The sequence below is a fragment of the Oryzias latipes genome, chromosome 4 (genome assembly GCF_053564925.1).
Source record: "Oryzias latipes strain Hd-rR chromosome 4, Olatipes_Hd-rR_3.1".
Classification (NCBI taxonomy): domain Eukaryota; kingdom Metazoa; phylum Chordata; class Actinopteri; order Beloniformes; family Adrianichthyidae; genus Oryzias; species Oryzias latipes.
In genome coordinates this window covers 33,721,970-33,747,886 of record NC_136240.1, presented here as the reverse complement: position 1 = coordinate 33,747,886, position 25,917 = coordinate 33,721,970, and the positions used below count along the sequence as shown (strand labels likewise).

The following is a 25,917-nucleotide window of genomic DNA, read 5'->3' as shown; positions in this document are numbered from 1 at the left end:
CATTTATGAACAAATAAAACTACAAATTTAGTTTATGAAAAGGATTTTGTGCAGTATTGAAGACTCTCTAAGCTATTTTTTTGTAAAAAGTAGTTTTAAATAAAATATTTTTAAAAAGTCTCATTGGTCCATAAATGATCATTAGACAGATCCCCATAATGCTCATTGAGATGACTATTGTGATTTGGGGCTATACAAATAAACTGATTTGATTTTTTGTAATTTCTTCACTTCAGCATCAAGCCTACTTTGTCTACATTCATATTCTGATTATTGTTTGGGGTCCAGAGAATTTAGTCTCATCTCTGAGCAAAACGTTGAACATTTTATTACTTTATAAGTATATAAGTAGGACATATGTGCTATAGACCGAGAATGTGTAGAGTAGGAAGAAACTGAATACTTCCTAGTAATAGTACACTTCCACAGACTACTTTTCGCATGGATATTTTTTTTGAAGGTCTGTGTTTTGTTTGGAAGTTTTAAAATTGTTTTGATGTAAAACATGTTGTGCTATAAATGTCTAAATGCAGTTTTGATTTGATTTGAAGAGACCAGGAGGCCAAAACCCACATCCTAGCTGAAGATGCTATCTGCTGTGATGCTTCTACTTGGTTGACTGTGTTAAAAAAGAAGAAGTTGCAAACAAGTAAAAAACTGCAGCTTCAAATTTTGGAATTCAATTCAGTTTTATTTGTATGGCCCAAATTCATAACAACCGGCGTCTCGATGGGCTTTGTTGAACCAAACATAATCGATAGTTTTGACGCTGGAACCAGGCCTCACACGTCTGACGTCTCCTGGTCAGAAAGCTGGTTCCTCCGCTGGTGCTGGTTCCAGGTCAGAACAAGCATCCATCCGGAGGTTTGGGAGCTCCTGATGCTGCTGAGCATCTTCATGAAGAGGCTGATTTCATTCAGTTAGTTTGTTTGGAACACCTACCCTGCATTTGGGTTTTGATATTCTAAAGACAAGTGAGGAAGATTGCTGTAAATAAGAGGATCCAGTTGAAATCTGTGACTCTTCTGCCCCCTCCTGGTGGTCATTGTTGTTGTTTTTTTCATTGTTTCTTTCATGAAACTTGTTGATTGTCAAATATGTTACATGCATGTTGTTTGTTGGAAGTCTGATTTAGCAGCAGTCAGACACCTGAATCTCCTCTACTGTCAAGTAAAGTCCTTCATGTGATCTCTAGCATGACACAAACCCACAGGTTCCACCAACATAGTTTTAGTTCTCAGCCAAACTGTGGCCATGAACAAGGTTGTCATATCTTTTTATTTTATCTTGAAGCACAAAAACAAAGAAAATAAAAGTCTTTGGTGTTTTGTTTAATCTCAGAATAAATTTCCACTTCTGTTTTTTCTCATCTGATCAAAAAGTGATGAAATTCTCCATTTTAGTCAAATCCCCTAAAAAAACATCCAGTCATCTGTGCAGGTGGTATAAAGCCCAAACCATCATTCTTCCACCACCGTGTTTGACCTCTACCAATGTGTCAGTGCATTTCCACTTTGGTCTTTAAAATTGTTAGAGATTAACCTCAAAATGGGAATTGTCTTGAAGATTGACACGGCTGCAAAATTCTGATGTGAAAAAAAAAAATCAAATAAGCTAAAACGTTTCCAGCAAAACCAACAGAAACCGAGTTTCTTCACAAATGCAGAAGCAGATAAAAAAATATCAAACATTTTCTTCACAGTTTTAATTTGACGTCATTCATTATATGAAAACACGAGTTTGTTCAAACTAAAAGCTGGAGAAAGTGAGTAAATGAAGGAGAATTGATTCACAACACAATAATATTTTCACATTTGTATTTAATTTATTTTATTTTACAAAATATAATAATTAGAAAGAAACATAATGGAAGCCATACAATATATATATATTGCTAAAAAAAGGCATAAAGAGCCATCATTGCTGCTCATTTTCCTGCCTTTGTGGTCTTTCCTGCCCCCCCCACACATGTAAACAAAGACCATGAAGAAAATTGATCTGAAACAGATTTACACAAAGAGAGACAACAGGACGAGTGTTTTAAACAAGAGCAGAGATCCATGGAGGGCTTAAAAGTCGTTTTCTGTGTGTGGGTGGGGGGGGGGGGGTCCTTCTTTACCTCATAAAAATGTATATAGATTCACAAATAGAAACAATTACGGAATCAATGACCATAAAATCACAGAAATGAGTGAAAATGCTTGAGCTGGAGGCATTTCAATGTCAATAGATAGGCTGAAGGGTTTCATCACAGTCGTCATCTGTCCAAATCTGACGGTAAAAAGTCCAAATCTTCATGAACTCTTGGAGGTTTTCTGAATCTGTAGCTTTTCTTAAGTCTGTGACTGCAGAGAAACTGGAACAACGAGAACATTCCGGATGTTTCCCAGCATCAAATGAGCAGAAACGGAGAATTCCAGGTCTGAAAGCTTCGAGCAGCAGATGGGTGGAGGCAAGAAAACACCAAACAAGAAACCGACTTCCCTAAAGGCGGGACGGCGTCTGACTCATTCAGACGGAGCTGAATGTGGATTTTTTTGGTCTTATGGAACTCCTTTTAAAAAATAGTTTTGATCATTTTTGAGGTTTTGTAAATCTCAGACAAAACTCCCCAAAGAAGAACAGAATTTAAATGTTTTACATGTATGGAAACAAACAACCCCCCTGAAAGAACTGCAGCAGAAAATAAGAAAAAAATAAAAATGAAAAATCATATTTGGTTGCAGAGTCCAAAACCGGATCCGAGTCAATCATCTGTCAAAGAGCGGCTGGACTGCAGCATTCACCGCTAAGTTTTTGACATTTGTATGAAAAAAAACCTTTGAAGGTCCAAGTCTGGCTCTGATGGACAGACCCCAGTCCTCCAAACGCAGACATCCTCTCAGATCTTCCCCGTTACTTCATGAGAGGGTGGGAGTCCTGGACAGGTAAAGGGTACAGGACACTTCCAAAAGTCTGAAAGTGTGACGAGAAACCAGCCGGCGAGGAAGGCGGGGCTAACGGCAGGTCATATTCCACCTGCAGCCTATGGGGGGCGCCAGCCCCATCGCCCGCTGCACCATAGCTGAGCTCCTCGGGTGCAAAAGCCCTCTGCTGCATGTGCAGCTGGTAGAAGCAGGAGTTTTGGAGGCCGTGGTCCTCACGGGGGCAGGCTGAGGCCCCGCAGGCCCACGGAGGACTCGGAGTCTGGTCCGGAGCGGAGGCGCAGCAGCCGTCCGGGCCGGGATCCCTCGGGTCGGCCAAGAATTCAGAGAAGGGACGGTCAAACAGCTGAGGGGGACACTCCTCCCCACAGAGCTCTGACAGGCTCATCACCAGCTCGCCGTCTACCCGGAGAACACGGGACGACAGATGAGACACGTGTGGAAAACGGCACATGTTGAAAAAAAATCTGAACACAATCATTTATCAAAGATTCAGGAAAAACTAAAATAAAACTGAAAATATCTGTGAAAACGGTAGAATCCTGTCAAAATAAAACACACTCTACTTTGTAAAGACCCACTCCGAGGAAAACGAGGTTTTAAACATGATCTTGTGTCATTTTTCATGGATGACGGGGAGCATTTATAAAGAAATTTAAGCTTAAACGTAGAATTTCTCTTTGTTTTCCTCGTCTGAGCTGGAATCTGGATCAGAACTGTCCAAGCTCTGATGTTTGCTCGCCATTTTTGTTGCACGTGTAATGTCAGGTTGGGGGTGTTAGGCGTATAAAACAAGAGATGGGAAGTGGGGGCAGGCTTACTCTACACCAACCTTCCCGTCCACAGCTCAGAGGTGAATTTCTAATGAACCCCTGCCGCTCTGCAGGAACTATGTCCTAGAAAACAACCTTTTTTTTAAAAATGTTGGTTAATGAACGGCATCATTATAATTAAAATAAAAAAGAAAACATGAGGAACACTTTGGAAATAGACCAACAGATGATCGGAGTGGGACTTGAAAACAGCAAATCATTGACAAAGGTCAACTCAAAGGTCAACTGTCACGTCTGTTGCACTTCCTCCCTGACCACAGATGAACACCACAGTTTCCTGGTGAAATCCATTGACTGCATAAGACAACTGGACTGAGTGGCTCCTCCCCCCCTGGCGTTCCAAACAGGAAGTGACTGACTAACAGCTGTTAGTCAGTCATTCTATTGGTCAGAAGAACCAATCTGGATCTGATACCTTCTTTTAAAAACATGTTCTTGATAATCCCCCCCCCCCCCCCCCTATAGTTTAAGGTATTGACGTTATAAACTGACCAATCAGATGCATTAATAACAGTAGGAGGGGCCTGCTGTCCCCCTCACTACCAACGTTGTAGATGTCTGACAGGTGATGTCTAGCTCGCTTTCAAGTGGTAGGGGTGTGGCCTTCCAACAAGCTCACCCCTGATTGGTGAGAGTGGTTGCCATAGAAACGTTAACCGAGACCAAATCTGTCCAATCACTGCTTACTGACGACACATCTGGCCCCAACATGGCGGTGGCCGTGTGGCGAACAAATTGGATTGACGTCAATTGGTTGGAGGTGGAAGGAAACCACTTTTTACGGGTGACGTCACACCCACTCACTCCAGCTCTCAGATACAGTCGATGGTGAAAGCCCGGTTCTCCGTCCTGATTAGTTTACCTGCAGGCCCAGCCTGCTTTGGCGCTGCCTGTGTGGAGCGAGGTCATGGCTTTAAGAGAAAGCGGGGAGTGGCTCGTCTGCGCCTCGGGCGGCCATCTTCCTCTGGAGCACCGAGTCAACATGCACACCATGTACGAGCACACAAGCACACACACGAAAAGATGCACACATGCATGGAAAACAAACAAACAACAAAACAAATGCATCATAAAAGTGGGGGAAAAACAATTGGAAGACACAAAAGTGCTTTATGAGAGAACATAAAAGGAAAATGATCCAAATCCATCGAAATGACTGCATGTAAAGCATGGCTTACAGGAAGTTTACATTCTGGAGACGACTGAGGACAGATGGGACCCTGAACATTTGTGGAAGCCGTCAGCCCCTTTTTACGTGTCCAACCCCCCCCCATCACCACAGCAGCTGTGGGGCTCACCCTGTTTGTTCAGGTCCATGTTGGAGTGTGGAGGAAGCGGACTCTCCAGCTGACCAGAGGCGTGGGACAGCAACCCCGAAGAGGTGTGGCTTCCATCAAGGTCTCCTGCTTCCCCGTCCGGATCTCCGTCCTCACTGAAGCAGAGCGGGAGAACAGAGAGCTGGAGGACAGCTGGAAGGACAGGGGACGGGGCTCGCTGCTGTCCAAGCCAGGACTCTGCTCCCACCTCCACTATGCCAGCCATGCATGTCTTTATTCTGTTTTACTGTCACTTTATGTTGTTTTGAACTTGGAGCGCCAATCTGATGCTGCTATAATTTGGATTTACTCTGTTCATTGATGATAAAGGATTCGGATTCCTTTTGTTAAAACGTTTAAATTCAGCTGAATAATCACAAAGAGTTTATTTATTATCAAGAAAATCTGAAGTAATTTAGATTCAATTCAATGCGATCCAGTTTTATTTAGAACAAGAACAGTCGTCTCAATGGGCTTTCTAATAAACATGAAATCATAAAGAACATGAAGTCATACAATTCAATAGGTAGACAATTCCTGCATAAAACGTGGATAAAATGGAGCGTACCATTGTAGTGTGTGGTAAGGGGGTATTGTGAAGTGTCACGTCCTCACGCCGCCGCACTCTAGTCGTTGGTAAAGTGCAAGTACTGCCTGAGTGTGCACTAGGGCTGCACGATATCAGGAAAACTGGCGATTTGCGGTAAAGTGCCGTATTTTCCGGACTATAAGTCGCTGCAGAGTATAAGTCGCACCAGCCCAAAAATGCATTATAAAGTAGAAAAAAACACAGATAAGTCGCACTGGACTATAAGTCACATTTTGACAGGAAATTTATTTGACAAAATCTGAGACCAAGATATAATAACTTGCACAAACTCATATGACACAATCATAGCAGAATGTTTATCTCATAATTTCAAAGTAATTCTTTCTCATATTTATTTATTCCTTTCATGAAGCATCATTGGCCAACTAATACTCTGTTTTCATCCTGTATTTGTAGAAACAGTTGTCATTTTTATTGCATTTCTGAATCTATGAAATCATTGGAAAATAGAATATTATGTTGTTAGCCTTCAAGAACTTACTGTAAAAAAAGTTTGCTGATTCTCTGAGTCACTTAACATACTCTTAACACTTAACATACCTCATACATCAAATTGACCCAGGAACATCATCTCTGTTCCTCACAAATGAACATAACAGGAGGGTTAACAATGTATTTATTTCAATTTATTTCTAATATAAGTCGCACCCCTTGCCAAACTATGAAAAAAAGGGCGACTTATAGTCCGGAAAATACGGTACTTGAAGCTGCCATTAGATTGCTTTGGTTAAGATTGTTACGGTAACCATTTAATGCAGTTTTCGCCGTCTTTTGCGAAGTCCACTCAAACTAGGGTTGTGCCGATGGACGATACCATCGTCCATCGTGATGGGTGACTGAAATCCCGATGGAGAGACACCATCGTGATGCCACGCCCCCGCCACGCTGCGAGTCGACACCATAAGCCGCGGTTACATGTGAATAATATCTTGACCAGATCAACGGTCGGATTAGAATCCAACCGTGTACATGGTTCCAGAAAAATGTTTTCAGAATATAAAAAACGTTCACATGGCTCACACTTTTGGTCGGAATAAATCATTCGCACATGCGCAGTAGGGTTTGAAAAACCGGAAGCGGATATCAGTTCCGCCGAGCGGCTATTTTTTTCTCAAACTTTATTGAATGTAACAATTCAATACAAAACAATGTTGCCGAGCGGCTATATACATTGATATGTCAGCTCGGTAACAAGACGATCTTCTAAACGTGCTTTTAATAATGTTACGATTATTATGAAACGCCTGTTCGCTCATCGTTTTAATTTTAATCCGTGTGGTCATTGATTTTTCTGTTGAAAAACGGAGCCGGAAAGAAGCCAGAATTAGCAGTATGCTAACACGGGCTAACAACATTAGCTTTGGGTGGCGCTGCAATCTGCATCTTGGCTGCATGTAAACATGTGGGAATAACATCAGCCTTTACTTAGTCGGGACACGACTCGAAACACAAATCCACGTGATTGTTTGAACGATTTCTAAGGACTGAGCGGCCTTTCTGCTTTGAAGCTTACACCGCCCCAAAGCGCTGTGTGTGTGCTGACGATCCTCTGCTCCGACACACACTTTTAGACCCGGTTCTGAGTTCGGTTGCTTGTACCCCTAGAGCTGCGGAACGGATCGCAGTTCTAAATCTCCCACATACCGCTCATGTAACAAAGCACCCCCCCCCCCCTCCCCTCAAACACAAAGCTGTAAGTCCGCGCTCCGCCGGTCCACTTGACTAGTTAAGTGCGAGAGCAAACCATTTCTTTTCTAGTTTGCTTGTTACTTTTTTTGTTAAAGTTATTTCCCTCAGTACTGCGGATGAGTCATTAGTTGGGAAATAAAATAAATAAAGTAATAAAGTAAAATAATGAATAGCAATTATATAAGACCGAAATATTAAAAATAGCCCCCCCACGACGATATCATCGTCCATCCCGATGGTTGACAGCAAACATCGTCAACGGCCAATTTAAGGGACATCGCCCAACCCTAACTCAAACTACACGTCTAATTTCCTTATTTTTAACAGTCGGGCTGCAGCAAGGAGCGCGCACGGATCACTTGAAAAGCACTAATGGGATCTTTGCACACGACACAGGATTTGGGGCGGTTGAATAAAAGGTTCTACCCCTACGACACGCCTGCGTCTCACCTACTCCCCCCTTACTTCCCCTTGCGTGTTGCATAATGCTATGTTCACATCGGGCTCAGAAATGCGCGTTCGACCAGCCGCTTCCGATGCAAGTGTAACCCTGACATGCATTGCAGCTTCGGCCCATCCACTGCTATGATGTAAAGCTCTCGTGAGAGTTTGTGCGATTATCGCACTAGGCTTTATAAAGGGGCCTGCGCAGTCAGTTTTGTTGACGGAGGTCAGACGAAGGGGGCTGTCACTGCCTGCATGAGACGCGAGCGGGTGATGAGTAACTTGGGAACTGGTGAGTGTTTTTGTATATATTGGGGTGTCATTCTTATTGAACACTCTCGGTTGTGTGCCCAGGCGGATCAGCTGATGCTAGCGTTAGCTGAGCTCGTCTTGTTGAACGGGTTATGTGTGTTTTGTTGTTTTGTGCACACGGTGGTTTTGTGCACACAGACGTGTTGTCACTGATGTTTGGGATTTGATTCACTCTTTATTGGTTTCTATTCACTGAATTTATTGGTTATGTTTGATTTGGAGTACTCTTTTTGAACTTTAGTTGTTCATTTGTTGGAATTTGTGTTTTACTTCCATTACAAAAAAGTTAGTTATTGCTGGTTCTGTGCAGGCCAGGTTCCACCGAGGATGGAGGCTGTTCGGCCTTCAATTCAGGCCTTTCCAAGATGGCAACATTGGACTGGGCGGTAGGAAACATCTACACCCCCATGTGTGGATGTAATGGATTTATGCTATGAACTTGGCTTACACTGAACTTCTTGGACTGGATTTATGAACATTATTGGCGGATGGACAGCAGATGCACTGCCTTGAACTGTTTATGTTGTTTTGCTTGATGATATATGAATATATATATACCTATTCTGCATCTAATGCCGCTTGTCATCATTTAGCACTTCCTCTGAGACGAACTTTGGCCCTTATAACTAGCTTTAACTAGAGTCTTGTGGTTTCTAGTTAACCGGCTACACAAAAACGCGTAGTTGCACATTTCAGGCTTCTGCATTCAACACTTGTGGACACACATCGTCACGTAAGGTTATGGTCCGTTTTGCATTTAAAAGTTGTCTTTGACCAATCAGGGACTCGGATTCGGTAGTGATGTACAGCTAGTGTCCTTTCTTAAGTAACAAAAGTGCCAACGGTCTGAAATGTGATCATAGAGGAGAAGCGAACAATTACAGTTTGTGTTTCTACGACACCAAGTCTGTCATCTATCAGAATAGAGCTGTGAAAGGAAAAGCCTGGAGATGGATTCACCAGATTTGAACCGCTTCGACATTTCACACCAAGACTCTTCCATCTTTAGATTCACGTGCTAGTATTGGGTAGCAACAGTTCAGAGTGAACACCGTATGCTAATTGTGCGTTCTAGAATGTGCGAGACATGCAGGTACGTGGCATAAATGTTCACTACGACCCCCGCTTGCAGTAACATTTTTGCTCTTTTTGGAGCAGTCTACGACCTTGATATTTCACAAGGTTTGCCCGTTTTTACTAGCAGACAGCCTGAATCCAACCGAAAGGCCGGTAGGGACAAAGGCTTAAGCCGAGTGAAAGCGAACACGGAGGACTCACGTGCCCCCCGACTGCAGACTGAACTTCTTCCGGCTCAGCCTGGTGGCCTGCTGGGTGAAGTACATATGCCGCTCGGACTTCTTCCACATGTAGTAATACTCCACACACTCGCCCACGGAGCGAGTTCGTACCTGGGGACAAGGATGAGGAGATCTTTTTCTGATTGGAACGCCATTTGAAGCATCTGACACACTAGAGGGCACGATGACAGAAAAAAAAGACCTTTTTCAGTGCAGAGTTTACCTTATTAGCTTGGATAAGGTGGAAGTTCTTCCCGTAAACTCGGTAACCCTGCTCAAAGTTTCTACATTCCTCTTCGCTCCAGGAACACAGCTCCTCTGAGGAGAAAACGCAGAAAGTTGATCGAGGAATGACTTACAAAAAACATGACTTATTTTCATTCTTTATTATATTTGAATGAACATTTATCCATAAACTTAATTTAGATTTTTTCCTACAGTTTGGTTTTGTTTTCTAAACCAAAAACCTCTGGAAACATGCAGCTTCAGCACTTCAAAAGGGACTTTTTAGGTTTTTGAAGTCCTAGCCCGTCTTTCCTTTGTGTGTTCTTCAAATGACAACAGAGGGTGTGATCGCGTCGGATGGCTGATTTCCGGAAAAGTCTGTTCATTTCTGATAATAAGCGCCTGAAAGGACATTGTCCCGCTTATATAGTGTTCACTCAACAAAAAAACAAAATATTTAATTAAACATTAATACTTTTCACATTTTTTTTCTACGTTTATATAGTTGACGTTTATTTCCTGTTTGATATGCAGTGCATGCGTTGCCATGGTAACAGAGAATGCCCGGATATAGTGCAGCAGCAGCAGCAGCAGAGGAAGGGGATGTAGTCATGTCTTTGCTACCGTCATGCTGTTCATACAAACTATGCAATAAGAAATGTTAACGCGATATTAATAAGCAGATGTCGGCGCTCAGAGCCACTCCTGCCACATTCATTGAGCGCTACGGGATAATATGACGACACAAAATGAATTCACCGTGTCAAAAGGCGCTCAGACGCTCAATTCATGGCATAGAATGGAGCGTCTTGGAGCAGAGACTTGAGTCGTGGCTCACAGACATGAGCCACCGGAAGAAGTTTGGAGCCGTTCACAGCGCCGGCTCCTGCTACTTTTCAGACAGTTTGGAAAGGATCGTTTTCTTTATTGAAACCCTCCAAACACCATCTTGTGTGTGATTAACGTCCTATAAGCACACAGAGCCTGGACAACTGCCTTTTACCCGGTGGATCGTAAAACTTTAGCTTAAAAGTAGATTCAAACAGATTAAACGCTCTTTGTCCACCTGGGGGCGCACTCATCAGCTGTATCTCTTCTAAGTTGTGGAGTACCTCAAGGTTCAATCCTGGGCCCCAGTTCATTTTCACCATATCTTCTTCCTCTTGGCTCTAGTTTGAGATGGCTTTTCATTTCTATGCAGATGATTTGCTAATGTTCTTGCCTCTAAAGGCAACAGTTGCTTCAGTCCTGATGTCATATAGATGTGCAGGGATGGTTGGAACAGATATTTCCTGATCCAGAAACCAGTTTTGGTCAGTCTAACCCTCTGGAGTACGCCTCTGTCCTTTGGCTTCCGGCTTATTTCGGTCTCCAGTTCAAGATTTGATTGTTTTAAAGTCTTAAGGAGATGACGCTTCATTTCCGAATTTATTTGCATCCGGATGTCCACCAGAGAACTGAGGTCAGCCGACCAGATGCTCCCGGCTGTTCTTCCAGAGGAAAAATAAAAAGTAGCAGCAAACCAACTATTTCAATATTGTTTGGGACGGCCAAGTTTTTCTCAACATTTGTCTAGAATTCATGAACGAACACAGAATGTCTTTAATTCACTTTTCTTTTTGACTTTGACCAGATTGACTGGACCAGAAGAATAAGACACTCTTGGTAGCAAGAAAAAAAGGGGTAAATGGTTCAAACCTGAACCACCAATAATCAAAGTCTGGTTATACAATAAGCAAGAAGTGTATGCAATTTTTCCTCAAAGTGCAGAGGGACACCCTTTATAGGATAAGTTACAAGTATACGGAGTACGTCTGGCCAGTTAGATCTGCTATTGGGTTGATCAATGCTGGTTCTCACAAATGACTGGGATTTGATTTGTAAGTTTTTGTGATTTAAAAAAAAAGGTGGAAGTCATTTGTCCATCCTGCCGCCTACGTCAAAGTTCTGATGTTCTAGTAAAAATAGGTTTAAAATGGTAGAGCCACACTTTGTACACCATTGGTTGGTTAATTGGAAATTTTTTTGAAAACGAGACCAAACCAGTGGAATGAACCGCTTCAACATAGTTAGATCTGCACAGAATATTCAGCATTTGAAATCCCAGATAAAGACTTTTTTAAATTTACTTTTTTAAACATCTAATGATTTGAATTTTTTACTGTAGTTCTGTCTTTTAAATCCTGATGTTTTAATTTTAATCTGTCCAGGTCCTGACTTTTCAATGAAAAGTAAACGTAAACGCGCGTTTCGAGCTTCTGCTATCTGATTTCTCGCATTCTTGCGTCCCTACCCAACTTTTTATGACCTTTTTCCAGCTGTAGGTACAAAACACGCTGCCGCTGAATGTGCGTCGAAAGTTAAACCAGTTTCAATCAATCAAGGACTTGGATTCGGTAGTGACGTATGGATGGCCCCCTTTGATTCACGGAAGTGCCAAATGTTGGAAATTGATCATGGAGAAGAACTTAATAGTTGTGGTTTGTGGCCGAACAGAATTCTACGACCCCAAGTCATTCATAAATTGGAATAGAGCTTTTTTAACAATTACAGTTTGTGTCCGGTGCCTAGAATCAGACAGCGACAGTCCAGTTTGAACAACGATTGCTAAACGTGCGTTCAGGAACGTTCCTAGCAGGTGTCTGGACCCGCGTCACATGACCAAACGCAGTCTAAATGATGTCCCAGCATGTGATATGTTTTTATTGGGATCTAGTGTCTGAACCAATGTCTCATATCCTGTCTAGGGACTACGAATGTAAATGAACATTATTGCTATAATCTGGCATTATTACACCTATCACTGTCTGGATGGATGTTCACTAATTTGCATTGTTCCAATCAAATAAATTGATAAATGACCTGAGGCTGGTTTTAAATGTGCAGGATGTATAACCAGATTCAATCTTACCGGTGAAAACCTTCACGTTGAAGCGCAACCGTCTCAGTGCCTCTTCTGCATTAAAATTGCATTTCACTAGTTCATACAGTGCCTGAAAGTCAAGCCAAAGGAGGAGAAAAGGTCAAAAAGATGAAAACAGTTTAATATTTTTTATGAAGGCTAAAACTAAACACAGAGAAGAAAAATGAAGTTGAGGGGTGAGAGCCTCATTCACCAAACATTGGCTAAACTATTCAAGTGCTATAGTGAAATTAAGAGCAACATTTCACTGATTTCAGGCCACTGAATGTGGAGAACCGCAACACTCGGGGGGTAAAATCTACAAATGACAGCAGCGCCTTAATGTTCACCACCTGTTCATTATCTTTGATGGTGGCTTCTTGTGTCCACACTGCCCCCTGTTGGTCACAAAGCCTTTGTGCATTCAGCAGGAAAGCCTCCACTTCATCAGCAGGCAGAACGGCAGGAGTCCACAGCAGCTGGTCTTCCCCGCTGTACGCTGAAGGAGACAAAACGTTCAGACGCGGCTAAGACTGCATGACTGCCCTGGAGACTGGAGACGGGAGCGCCTCACCTTTCTCGTGGCTAGAGTGCGGGGCCACTGGAGGGATTTTGGCTTGATACATGGAGCCCACCATGATCTCCTGAGGAAGCAAGCGGGGAAGCATCAGCGTGAGCTCGACTGGAGTAGCTGGTTGAATGCTATACAGCATGACAACTCATGTGAAATTTGCATCTGAAGTTAGAAGGATGAGTTTGTTGGAGCATTTATGTGAGCATAAAAAAAACTCAGGGGACAGAGGAGAGGAGAAAAGAAGGAAATGCAGTCGCGCCGCTGCCCGACCGTCGCGCCGCGCCCGTCGTTCAAAGACCTGTTGTTCAGGACCTCAGAACGCGTCCGTACCATTGACTCGACATTAAAACTGGTCACCTCCCGTTTGCAGTTTAACAGTTACCCGTAATCCTAAACTAACCAAGAACACAGTTTAGCGCTGGCTGCACGCATTTCAAAAATGACATGCGAATAGTCACTTTCTTTATGGCGTTTTATTTTATTTGCTGCTTGGAGGTGAGAATGCATACTTTAAAGGCATTTATCCCGCTTATACCATGGTCACTTACAAAGAGAAAGAAATATTCACTTGTTAGTACTTTATTCTACAAAAACGTCTTAGTGAGGGATGAATATCATGAATGCTGTACTTTTTTTGCTGTACTTTACTTTGTATTTTACTTTGTTGTAAAGTAAATAAAGATTTTCAACAACCAGCAGAAGAAAAATTACTGCAGAAAAGAACCTTTTTAAAAAAAACATCTTGCTTATTTTTTAAACTGAAGAGTTTAGAACAACAAATTGGTTTCTGAAAATACACTGGAGCTCATCAAACTTTACCTTGTGCTCTTCATTGGAAGGAACAGAAGCATCATCAGAGTCTTCGTCCGATGAGTGGATGGATGCCACTTTGTCTCTGCCTTCAGGAGACAAAGCAACAAACACATAAACAACCAACAAACCTGAAACCAATAAAGGCATCAATTTCAAAAATATATGCAATTACTTTGCAGAGAAATTACAAAGCTGTGCAAAAAAAAAAAACGGTTTAATACTGATAAAAAATCAGGATTACAAGGATTTGTTTCTACCGAATCAAAATAGGTCAAATGAACAATCTCTCAATAAAATACACAGAAAAAAAAATAGTATTTGACTACTTTTATAAGGAAGTCAGTTTGTGAATGAACCTTGGATTCATTTTCAGACAAAACGTTTGAGAGTAAAACTCATTAAAGCTTAAATCTGCTTTTGGTAAAACTGTTTTGTAATTTTTCTGTCTTTTATATGAAGCCACAACTTGCAGAAAGCCCCAACAATAAACAGCAAAAAAAGGTTTATGCTTTTCTGAAGCAGATGCCCTTTTCTTGTTAACAAGCTGCAGATAAGAGGATTTAAAAATGCAAAATGTTTGTTCATTACAGATCAGAAGAACCACAATGTGCAAGAAAATGTTCCATAGAAAGACATCAGACAACTATTTTCTGTGCCCCTCGTGTCCAGCTCAGCCGCAGCGATAACTAATGATTCTGCGGTGAACTTTTGTGCGTTAACAAGTCGTGTGATCAAATGTTTTGGACTGTAACCTTGGAGGCAGCGAAGCAGCTCTGAGGCGTTTGAAGAGCTGCAGTCGTAAGAGGCCGGATCAGGATCTTCCTCCTCCCTACAGAAGACTTCTGCAGCCCTCTTGTTCTGCACAAAAACAAGACATTATTTTTTTATACAAGAGGAAACAAATGCAGAGAATCAGCTACCCCCATCCTAAACATCCCATTAAAGTGATAAACCATTTTTTTTAGTGTAAAACATCCTCAGTGTAGCTGCTGGTTCTGCTGTGGTCACGACTATGTGGTCAGATCAGCTTAAAGAGAAGGAAAAACAGATTTTACATTGGAAATATGGACATTAAACATGTGAAAACAGCTTTAAATTCAAAAGGACAGAAAAATATAAGTTAAGGTGAAGAAATACTGAAAAGTTGAAGTAAAAAAAAAACCTGCAAACCTAAAACTGAAAATCTGTGCACAAAATGCACAATAAGGATCCGTAAGTTTTCTCTTTTTTTTGTTTTTGGCAACAGTAAAATCAACTTCTAAGCTGTACTTTTTATTATATTTTAAGAGAAAATCTGGAACGGAAGTGACGTCACCAGAACCTCTGTCGCCCCCTGTCAATCATGTCCCCTGTCGCCCCCTGTCAATCATGTCCCGGTAGCCAAAGGGCCGAAAGCCACGCCCCCACGGAAATTTAGGCTCAACTCCAAAATCAAAAAGTCCAACTTGAAACTAACTTTTAAACTTGAAACTAATTTTTCCTAATATACTTTTTTTAACTTCCAATATTGCTTTGAGATTTGTCATGTTAGCTTTCAAGTTTAAAACATTTTTTTTATTTTATATTTTATCAGTGAACAAACTGGTTATTCCCTCCCTTCAGGTTGATCCTGACTTGATCCCATTCAAGACAGAAAAAAGGAATTTCTCCTAAAATTTTGAACAAAACTCCATGTATTTTTTTTTACAGAAAATCTGTTCCATTCCAATAACAGACAGCACACAAAAGTGAAGAAAACTCCTCCCAAGTGAGGCTGCAGGCTGGTGGCAAACCTTTTTCCGCGTCACATCGGGCATCCTGGCCGTCATCAGACACGTCTCCTTCTCCGGGTCTGAGACGGTGTAGCCGTACAACGCCAGCAGCTCCTCCAGAGGAAGCTCACCGGCCTGAACAGCAGAAGAGGAAAACACGGAGGCGAAACGACTAAAACTTCAGTTTCCTTTACAAACCCTACCAGCGAAACAGAAAGAATTATGGGAATTATGGTGAATCCAGTATGTCTGTACACGCGTACGTGTTTGTGAGTGGATGACTGTGGGCAGATGTTGATTATACATTTAAAACTTAAGCTATATTGTTAGAGGTAGCATTAAAAAAGTATTAAACTCTTCCTGCTCTATTTCAAAATATACATTGATGTCATTTATTGGTTAATGCGATAAAGTATTCAACCATTGTTTTCCTGTTTCTCTTTCTTTATTCTAGTATCTTCCTCAATTTTTTGCTGCTTAACTCCTTCTACAATTGTTCAGCTATTTCAACCATTCAACTATTCAAATGTTCAGCTCTTTCAGCTTTTTCCAGCTTTGACTTTTAGTTCTTCAAATCCTTGAACTTTTCCAGATATTCCAGGATTTCCAGGATTTCTGCCTCCATTGAAATCCATGGGGAATCCTTAGAGCAGAAGCTCGCTGGTTCGATACCCGGCTCTGGCATTTTTCACCAACATATTTTTTTGTTATTGTGCTGTTTTCTCACTTCATTTATGGTCAACTTTGATCATTTCTTAAATTACATTTTTTTGACCAGTTATTACCCTTTAAGTTTCATTTTCATTCTGCAATAGAACCCTCAACCCTGGATTTTCTCCTGGATATGCAACTAGTTTTTATTTATAATCTATATAAGATGTTCCTTCACTGTTTTCTTTCTGTTTTCTTTTGTTGTTTTCTATGTATTCTTCTAAATAAAACTTACAAACTCCAGTTTTATTTTTCCATCTTCTATAATAACTCAGTTTGTAATTTTTATTTTATTTTTAACATACATTTTATTTTTTTATTTTATTTTAACAATTTTAGAAACTTTATGAAGCCCCGACACAAAACAGCATCAGCACAGAACGGTGTCTCTGTCATGAGAAGATCTGGGAGGAAGTTCATGAACGCTGATCTCTAATTTTTAACTTCTGCCAACAGTCAACATGTGACAGAAACATAAACTGCCTCATTCAAAGCAGGAAATAAAACAATCGGCAATTTTACCGTTTTAAGATGCTTTGATAGCCTAACAATGTTAAATATCTGACTTTTGATGGCTACTACTCTACATTAACCATTTGTTTTCATTTGGATGCTTTTTTTAATAACATCAAAGGATTATTATTATTATAAAGAAGGAGCTGATCGTAAAATATCGATAAAACAAACATATTGTGTGCAAAAACAAGAAGGATCGTACAGGGTGGGATTGTGCTGTCATCTTCATGGAACGATGGCGCCGCTCCAAGTCCTCTAAGGCCTGGAAGGAGACCTGCTTCTCCTGCAGGAGGCCTTCATGGCTGCAGTCTCTACAAGGCCACAGCTCCTGCGCGCCTGTGCAGGTGCTTCCTCCTCACCTGCAGACACACACGGGGCATCACAGCCGTCAGCCACGTGAACGGAAACATGTCATCGTATGACGGCTGATCCCGACTCATCTCATCACAGATCAGCTGACCGCAAAACCCCCCAAACAAACCAGTTTTTACTGAAGACCCTGGTTTATCCAAGGGACTTAAATCAGGTGGTTAGGCGGGTCAGTTCTGCACCATTTAAAGACCCACTGCAATGAAAATGGTGTTTTTAACATGTTCCTGAAGCCTTTTTCCTCATGAAGGAGGACAAATATAAAGAAATGTAAGCTTGAGGGTGTATTCAGGCTGGAAAACAAAAAAAAAAAAAAATCAGACCCGGTCCTGAACCCTGCGTTTGGCCTGTTTTCAGACAGCCGTCTAGAAAACAGAAAAAAGCGCGTAAACAAAAACCACGTGACTCAAGGTCTCCTCAGTCATTGGCCAGGACTTACAAGGGCGGGGCAAAGCGACTAGAGGCAGAAAATATGGAAAATACGGAATTTCTGCGCTTTGCGGTCTTGGTTCACTTCTTCAAACTGACCAGTTTTGAACATCTGTGTCAACGTCAGGCTCAACACTGTTTACTAGTTTTTTTTTCTTCGTCTGATGGAAGGACACTGCAAGGCCGGGCCATTAATCGCTTAGTTAGAATTTTATTGTTTTAGACCAGGGGTGGCGAACAAGTTTGTCACCAAGGGCCGAATTTTTTCACTGTGAGAGTCAAAGAGCCACACCACACACTGACCTGCCAAGACGCACACACACAAACACACAATTAAAGCCGTATTATTTTCTATAACACACTCCTCTCCCTACAACAGAACAGCAAGTATTGTACTTCTGTTTATTTCAAGGAAAGTGTCCACCTTCAATACACACATCAAATACAGCTTAGCCAGAGTTAACACAGCAACTACCCTGGAGGTCAGATACCCCCTCCACACACACAGGCACCTCTCTCTCATCTCACACACACACACACACACACACACACACACACACACACACACACACACACACACACACACACACACACACACACACACACACACACACACACACACACACACACACACACACACACACACACACACACACACACACACACACACACACACTCTCTCTCTCTAACTCTTTTCTCTGCCTCTCTCTGACACACACTAGTGACGTGCAGTGAGGTTGATGGCTGGTGAGGCACCGACTCCTCTTGGGGACTCCTCTGAAGTCAGATTTACAATGATAAAAACTGAATATTTCACCATTCATCATTTAACTGGTAATTCTTTGTATCTCAACATTCCTCTTTCAATGACCCTTACACCAACAAATACACAAACATCTGGACAGAGCATCCTTCTGGTGTCTAAGTCATTCATATTCACAATGAACACATTAAATACATTACATTTCAGTTGTGTGCAATTTACCTTCATTAGAATATCTTGCTTTAATATATTTTTTTTATTTAAAATTGAATGACTGACTTTTTGCATCAAAAGCAAATAATTTATTAGATGTTAATATATTGCAATGACTCAGTTCATTCTTCAACGTAGTAAGCAAACATGTGCTAAATTACCATTAAACTGCCTTCGTTATCCGCGCCCCTCTTCCACGAGACTGAGAAGACGCGCCCCCACCTCTGAAAGGTCTGCTAGTCGCTTCTGTATAGCTTCAGTTTAGGCTGATGAAGTAGAACAGGGGATTAACCTGTTGGACTTCCAGTAGCAACTGAACGTTTCATAAAAAGTCTTGACACACGGATGCTACCATGCTAAATGCTAGGATGCTACCATGCTATGATGCTAAATGGGGTATACTTATGTAGCGCTTTCTACCCTCTTTTGAAGGCCCAAAGCGCCTTAAAGTCACAGTCCCATTCACCCATGCACACAGACATTCACAAACTGGTGGCGGCTCCGCTGCTGAACACTGGCGCCAACCTCCCACCAGAGCCAAAGTGGGGTTCAGTGTCTTGCCCAAGGACACTTCGACACACGGGCTAGCAAAGCGGGAATTAAACCTGCAATATTACGACCATGGGATGACCGCTCTATCGTTGCACCTCGGCCGCCTAAATGCTACGATGCTACCATGCTATGATGCTGCGATGCTATGACTATGCTAACGAGTTGTTCCGTGTGGCGCCTACATTTGATCACAAACTGGCTTAAAGTCAGACTATATTTTCCCGGAGCGGATTACCTTGTGCTATCCTATGGGGTCCAGATGACCCGATCCTAACATTGACGTGTTCTCCCTGACAAAGGTGGAAAAAGGTGGAGAGGATTTCATGTAATCCATGGACACCAGTGAAGATCACAAATCATTGAAGAAAAAAAGGTTCAGAGCACTGTCTAGTGGGTCTAGATGACCCAACTCCCAATGCTAAAGTACCTAGGATAGCACAAGGGTTACGACGTGGCAGATAAATGCAAAAAAAAAGTATTCATATAACATTTATGAAAACTGTATTTTATGAATATGATAAGAGGCACTTTGTATGGAACTTTATTAGAAATGCCTTTGCAACACTCAAGAGCCGACGTTGAACTGCCCCCCCCCCCCCCCCCCCCGTGAGAGCGCTGCATCTTTACTGCCTATGGCTAGAAGCCATCATGTGTAATGAAGAAAATTTGGACATAGCCATCGTGATCATGTTTTTAGGCCGTTTTTGTTGTGATTTCATGTAAAAATGAATCATCTGGAGGCAAAATTAGGAAAAAAGGTGTTTTTCTGTCAATCTGCTTCCCTTTAGTAAATCTGTCCTTGTTTTCTCAGCAGCTTTGAATCTTTACAGCTGGTTCAGACTGCAGGTGACGGACAAGCCCCTCTTCTCAAAAAACGCCTTTGTGATTTAAAAATCAAGCATTTCATAGACGGCGTGAAAACGCCAAATTACACCTCTAGTTTTTCTTTGTAAAATAATGGAATCATTTAGTTTTTTTTTGTCTGGTGAGTCAAATATTCAATTTTGGTCTCTGGCGTTGTGACTTCCAACTTGGAGCGTCAAACAACAAATCCGTTTTAAGGCTGTTGCTCCCAAAAAAGCTGTGTCGAGTGCATTCTAGTATTTAGTATGCCAAGTTCAAGCTAGCGGTGCTAAAAGGTAGCTTTAAGGATGAGATCACAAAAGCGGCAGGTGCGCGTCAGAAAAGCATTTTATGAATTTGTTCAAATAAATGTCTAACAAATAAACAGGTGTACCCTTTTTTCAGTTTGACAACACGACAACCAGTGCTTTACATTTGTCTACGGCTCATTCTTTGCTTCTTTCCTACTTTGTTACATCACATGACCACTGGCCACGGTGGCCGTTTGGTCCAGTTGTTCTGCTTCGAGGACGGATTGTATTCAGACTGAGGAATCTTAGAGCGAACCAAAGCTCAGTTCGATTGGAAACGAACCAAGACCACCTCGAGAGATAGGGTCCGAGGGCGGTTCCCGGTCCTATACCAGGGTGCATTCAGACTGAAAATTAGTTCCGGATTATTGGGGGGACAGGAACTCTGATTCACTTTAAACGAATCAAATGTCACCCTAAATCAGACCTCAAAGCTGTGGAGCAGTTTCTGCCTTACAGTAGAAAACATTCTAATAACCAGACACACTTGGAGACTTTAGGTTAAGCAATCTTTAAAGAAGTTATTACTCTGACTTTTTGCTACTAAAGCAGTAACATGGATTGCAGAATTCAGGTGTAGGTAGTTTTTTAAAACTTCTGGTGCTTTCTTTAATTTTCATACAGTTAAACGGTAAATGGCGTTTACCTTCCTTTAAGGCCCAAAGCGTTCTTACGGTCACAGTCCCATTCACCCACACATTCACACTGATGAATGTACCAACTTATAACCACCAGGAGCAAAGTGGGGTTCAGTGTCTCACCCAAAGACTCTTCGACACATCGGAGGGGGAGGCAGGAACCGAACCTGCAACCTCCTATCAATTGTTGACACTCTTCCGCTGCACCACAGCCACCCCCTACAGCAGGGGTCGGGAACCTTTTTGGCCGAGAGAGCCATAAACGCCACATATTTTGAAATGCAATTTCGAAAGAGCCATACAATAATGTAGTGTCCCTTTCCCACACTGAGGCACGGAGACTTAACCTCTTTTAAGGTTCTTTATTCTGGTTACTGTAAACCGCAACAAACGCCGTACAATTAATTCAGCAACTCCTGAATCTCTCCCACTGAGACGAGACGAGAGCGCTTCTACCAACTTTATATTCCCCTGCTCCCGCTCCAGTCCTCCCATTTCCCTTATTCGGCCCATAGCTGAACCCCATTGGTCCAAACTACCTAACAACAGGCTGAGCGACAGAACTGAGAGCCAATCAGATCTCTGCTTGATCGATGCGTTCCATGAACTCCAGAACTTTTAACGTGGCCCGACAGTCGTCCAACTCAGTCCGCGACAATATGTTTAAAACTAAAATACAAGTGAATGTGTGCATTTGATGTAATTTCAACATTTTTAAAGTACGATAAGTCTGTGGATTCTTTTTAATAACATTGTTATGCTGTTTCTAATAAATGATGAGTATTTCTCGTGGTAGTTCTGCTGATGGTCTAGTCTGGTTGATACGTGGTGAGTTTCTGCTTCATGCAGGCGTTGAGACTTTAAACGTGATCTTAGGTTGGTATGAATGTTTTGTAGATGTGAGACAGACTGATCACATGCAGACCTGGAGTCAAACACACACTCACACGCTGCAGTGACAGGCAGCGGGTTTTACGTTTTTACAATCCCTGCGCGATTCACCTGCTGCCTGTCCCCACAACCCCTCACCCCCACCCTCTGCTTTCTTCCTCACACATCCCGTCCCCGCATCTGCGCGCTCTTTCTCAGAGACGGGAGCGCGCCGTTTTAGGCACGTCAATTCACAGGTTTCCGGGTGGTACAAACTCTGTGAATTAATAGACAATTTTAAACTTATACTAGTGCTGGCGCAGATTTGTCTCTCTAAGCACCGCTACTACTGCGCGCCTCTGGCATCGCATCGCGCACGAGAAGGACTGGTCTAATGGAAAAAAAAAATTAGAATTAAAGATTTGTCTGCGAGCCACATGTGACCATCAAAAGAGCCATATATGGCTCGCGAGCCATAGGTTCCCGACCCCTGCCCTACAGTTAAAGCCTTGGTCATAACTCCCCTTACATATGGACAAAGGCTGTCTGTGGGGGGGAAAATGGTCAAACCTGTACGGACCACGCAAACATTAAGGTCGTAGAACGCTCTGTGAACCCGTAGAGCAAAAATGTTCATGCACGAGCATCGACGCACGCTGGTTTTTCGCAGAGACTTCTGGGTAATTTTCGGGAGGGGGGCACACTATTTTGGAATTGTAGGTTTGGACAGCCCTATTAAAATGGTGACCGCACTATATGGTGAGTAGTGAAGAAGATGTGGACATAGCCTCTGAGAAAGAGACAGGAAGCAGAGGTGGAGGTGAAGATGTCGAGGTCCTCTTTGGGAGCGACCAGGACGGATCCCCCATCGGTGGAACAGATCATGGTAGATGTTTTTGGAGATCAATGTGGGGAGGCAGATGGAGACAGTTTGAGAGGAAGGAGCGCGTTGGTGAAAAGGCGCTGAGGGTTGGAACTACCAGGAAAGAAGAGGAAGGTTCATGGGTGTAGAGAAGGAGGATGGTGACCCAGAAGATCTACCAGAACTGGAAGTACAGAATTTACACACACACAAAAACACCAAAATGGAGAAAAACATAAAAAAACTTTATGTATATATCTTAATCTTCCAGGTTTTTCTTTCTTATATTATCAAAAGAAGTATGAGTGAATACTGTGAAGTACTTGAATATAATTAGTAAAACTTTAGGGTGCACTGACATCTGAAGGACCCACAAACGGGAAGTTGTGAGGATCCAAACGTGTGGTTTCCCCTCAGCGAAGAGTCTGACCAGGGGCGCTTTCCTGTGATTTGGTGCTGAACGGCTCTTCCTCTCCGGCTCGAGGAGGAAATACCGACTTTTCAGCGTTTACGGGAAAGTGCGTCGGACTTTACCGCCGCCGACTCGTGTCCTGTCCCAAAAACTTTCCAACTCCCCCCGCCCGCCCGGCCCCGGCCGGAGGGACACACCTGGAGTCATTCAGCACCACCGTGACACAGCCCGCCCGCCCGCGCGCCCCATTGTCTCGCGCGGCCGTGCCGTCGCGCAGCCGGAATGGCTCTCGAAAGGCAGGAACGCGGAGGAGCGAGCGAGATACGCCGTCGTCTCTCCCTCCGCCGCCCGCCCTCAAACGCCGTCGTAACCGGGTTTCACCCGCCGCTCAGCCGCCGGAGGAACCGGCGCTAACACCACGCACAGCACACGATGTCAAAAGTCCCGGATTAGGTCCAATTTCTATCGTATTTAGGCCAATTCACTCCTCCTTTTCGCTGACTTACCTCCGCCATTCCGTCTCTGCGCAGGCTTGCTATTGCCCGGATGTTGTAGGTCTGCTCTGCTGCACAGCTCCGTTTATCGTCCCTCCAGCGTTACTCCGACCTTTACTGGAGGGATCTCATTTAAATAGATCCTAAATGTTGTTGTTTATTCTATTTTTTTTTGTTTGTTTGTTTTTTAAGGAGCGGGGAGGGAGGGACCACCTCAATTTACAGTATCACTTTGCAAAGCTGAGGATTTATTTTAAAATTAATCCCTAAAGCCTAAGTAAATAGCCTGTTTCGCTTAAAAAAACAAACCAATTAAGATTTTTTTAAATAAAAAAAAAGGTTTGATTTGTTCTCAATGTCAAAGAAGAAACAACTTTTTTTATTGGACCTGTTGATCATGTCAAAGTAGGATCATGTTCCAGCAACCTCTTGGTCTCTGCTGTGATGTTTGAGCAGCAACAGAAATGACACCAAATCCTCCCATAACCTACCTTACAGTATCCCCTTCACTGATTAAGACCAGATAATTAAATATTAAAAAAAATCTAACATTATTTATTTACCATGGGGTAATTCCTGCGTTAGGGCAGCTTTTGTATAAAAAAAAACAAAAAAACTCTAACTACTAAATATACGATCCATACAAACTGAAAAAAATAATCATTTTGGGAAAATTACGAGATTCCCATTTCTGGGTCACTGCAGTGATGTGCTGCTGTTAAGATGAATGATTTATGGTGCTCGCGACACTTCTTGCCCTGTGGGTGTAACTGTTTTGAATAGAATAGAATAGAATAGAATAGAATAGAATAGAATAGAATAGAATAGAATAGAATAGAATAGAATAGAATAGACTGTATTGCCATTGGGACATGTTACATGGACAACAAAATTCTAGAAAATGTCATTCAGTCGCATTGTTATAAATTGTACACAGGTAAATTAGTTTGATTTGATTTGAAATGGTTTATTTCATTGAATCAAGTAAAAATAATACACAAAAAACATTACAATCAGCAGTTATACATTCACACAAGGACATATCAAACTTTGGATAATTAGACATAAAATTAAGTATTGCTTGAAAGGGAGTGGAAGGAAGCAAACTCATATAATCCCACCCCTGCTCTACCGTAACCCTTTTATTACATGATTTATCATTATCCGGTTCGTGACTTGTTTGTGTTCTGATCGCTTTGTTCCGCTGTCCTGAAGGGAACAGTTCAAAAAGAGTGTGTCCTGGATGTAATGTGTCCCTGAGTGGAGAGAGGACAGCCATTGATCTTCTGCGATTAGTCCATGACGCTTTGGAGAACTTTTTCCTGAGCTGCTGTGCAACTGGCGAACCAACCGGTCTTCTTCTTAGCAGCCTAAAGTAGAGTCCCTGCTGGGCCTTTTTCAGCAGCTCACAGGTGTTTGTACCCTAAGATAGGCTTTCCTCAATCTGGACTTCTAGGAATCTGAAGTCTGCAACCCTCTCTACACTTTCCCCATTGATGGAAATTGGAGATATGACAATTTCTTCCTCCTGCAGTTGATGATCAGCTCCTACACACCACATTGTGGAAGTTCTGAGCCTCCACAGTGGCTGGGAGGGTCATGTACGATGGATGTCACCAATGTCCTTCTGTCTGCCACCTCCACACGTGTGCCCATGAGGAGTTCAAGATGGAACCACATCTTTTCATGACTCACTCTGATAAAAATGGGGTTTCTAATATGTTCTTGTGGCATCTGTCTGACGATGGGGAGCATATAGAAAGAAATTTAAGCCTAAAATTGCATTTGTGAGTATTTCCTTATTCAAATTGTTGTGAACAGTCAAAGAAATGTCTTTTGAAAAAGATCGTCTTTTGGACGTAGAAAATACACTGGGGAGGACACAAGCTCCCCGCTCCGCTCCATTCTGATGTATCTACTGTCAGACAAATAAATCCATGAACGTCGTCTGAGCTAGAATCTGGCTTAAAACTTTAAGGCTGGATAGCTATGATATCACTCGCCATTTTTGTTCCAGTGATAAGACTTTATTTATTCCACGATGGGGAAATTCTTTAATGTAAGCTAATGGGACAAAGTGTAAACAGATAGTTATGGGTGACAGGAAGGGAGGCGGGGTTGCTCCACGCCAACAACTACCCACAACTCAGAGGTGAATTTGCAATGAACTACTACTGCTCTGCAGAAACCAGGTCCTAGAAAACGACACAGATTTTTTAATTTTGGCTAAAAATGGCATCGTC

At 42.3% G+C, this 25,917-nt stretch overlaps 1 protein-coding gene across 2 annotated transcripts; it reads right to left on the bottom strand.

Annotated features, from left to right (window-relative positions):
* Positions 1 to 1,803: 1,803 nt before the first annotated feature.
* mier2 (mesoderm induction early response 1, family member 2) lies at positions 1,804 to 23,840 on the bottom strand. 2 transcript variants are annotated; one of them, XM_023954559.2, is made up of 13 exons: positions 23,687 to 23,840; positions 17,121 to 17,277; positions 15,713 to 15,826; positions 14,693 to 14,798; positions 13,947 to 14,026; positions 13,128 to 13,197; positions 12,907 to 13,052; positions 12,563 to 12,644; positions 9,650 to 9,744; positions 9,407 to 9,537; positions 5,056 to 5,189; positions 4,620 to 4,721; positions 1,804 to 3,326 (listed from the first exon to the last, which is right to left on the bottom strand). In XM_023954559.2, the coding sequence occupies exons 2-12, from the start codon at positions 17,145 to 17,147 to the stop codon at positions 4,663 to 4,665; spliced, it is 1,044 nt and encodes a 347-aa protein (XP_023810327.1). In that variant the 5' UTR covers positions 17,148 to 17,277; positions 23,687 to 23,840; the 3' UTR covers positions 1,804 to 3,326; positions 4,620 to 4,662. The 2 variants fall into 2 exon arrangements, with proteins under 2 accessions (XP_023810327.1, XP_020558382.1); XM_020702723.3 differs by lacking the exon at positions 4,620 to 4,721 and having other exon boundaries at positions 23,687 to 23,831.
* Between the last annotated feature and the right edge of the window lie 2,077 nt (positions 23,841 to 25,917).

Excerpts from the sequence above, each read along its gene's own strand:
- mier2 (XM_020702723.3), bottom strand. The coding sequence starts at position 17,147 with ATGAAGATGACAGCACAATCCCACCCT. Across the intron at positions 14,799-15,712 it reads CCGATGTGACGCGGAAAAAG|AACAAGAGGGCTGCAGAAGT; the intron begins GTTTGCCACCAG and ends GTTTTTGTGCAG. Across the intron at positions 9,538-9,649 it reads ACCTTATCCAAGCTAATAAG|GTACGAACTCGCTCCGTGGG; the intron begins GTAAACTCTGCA and ends CCTTGTCCCCAG.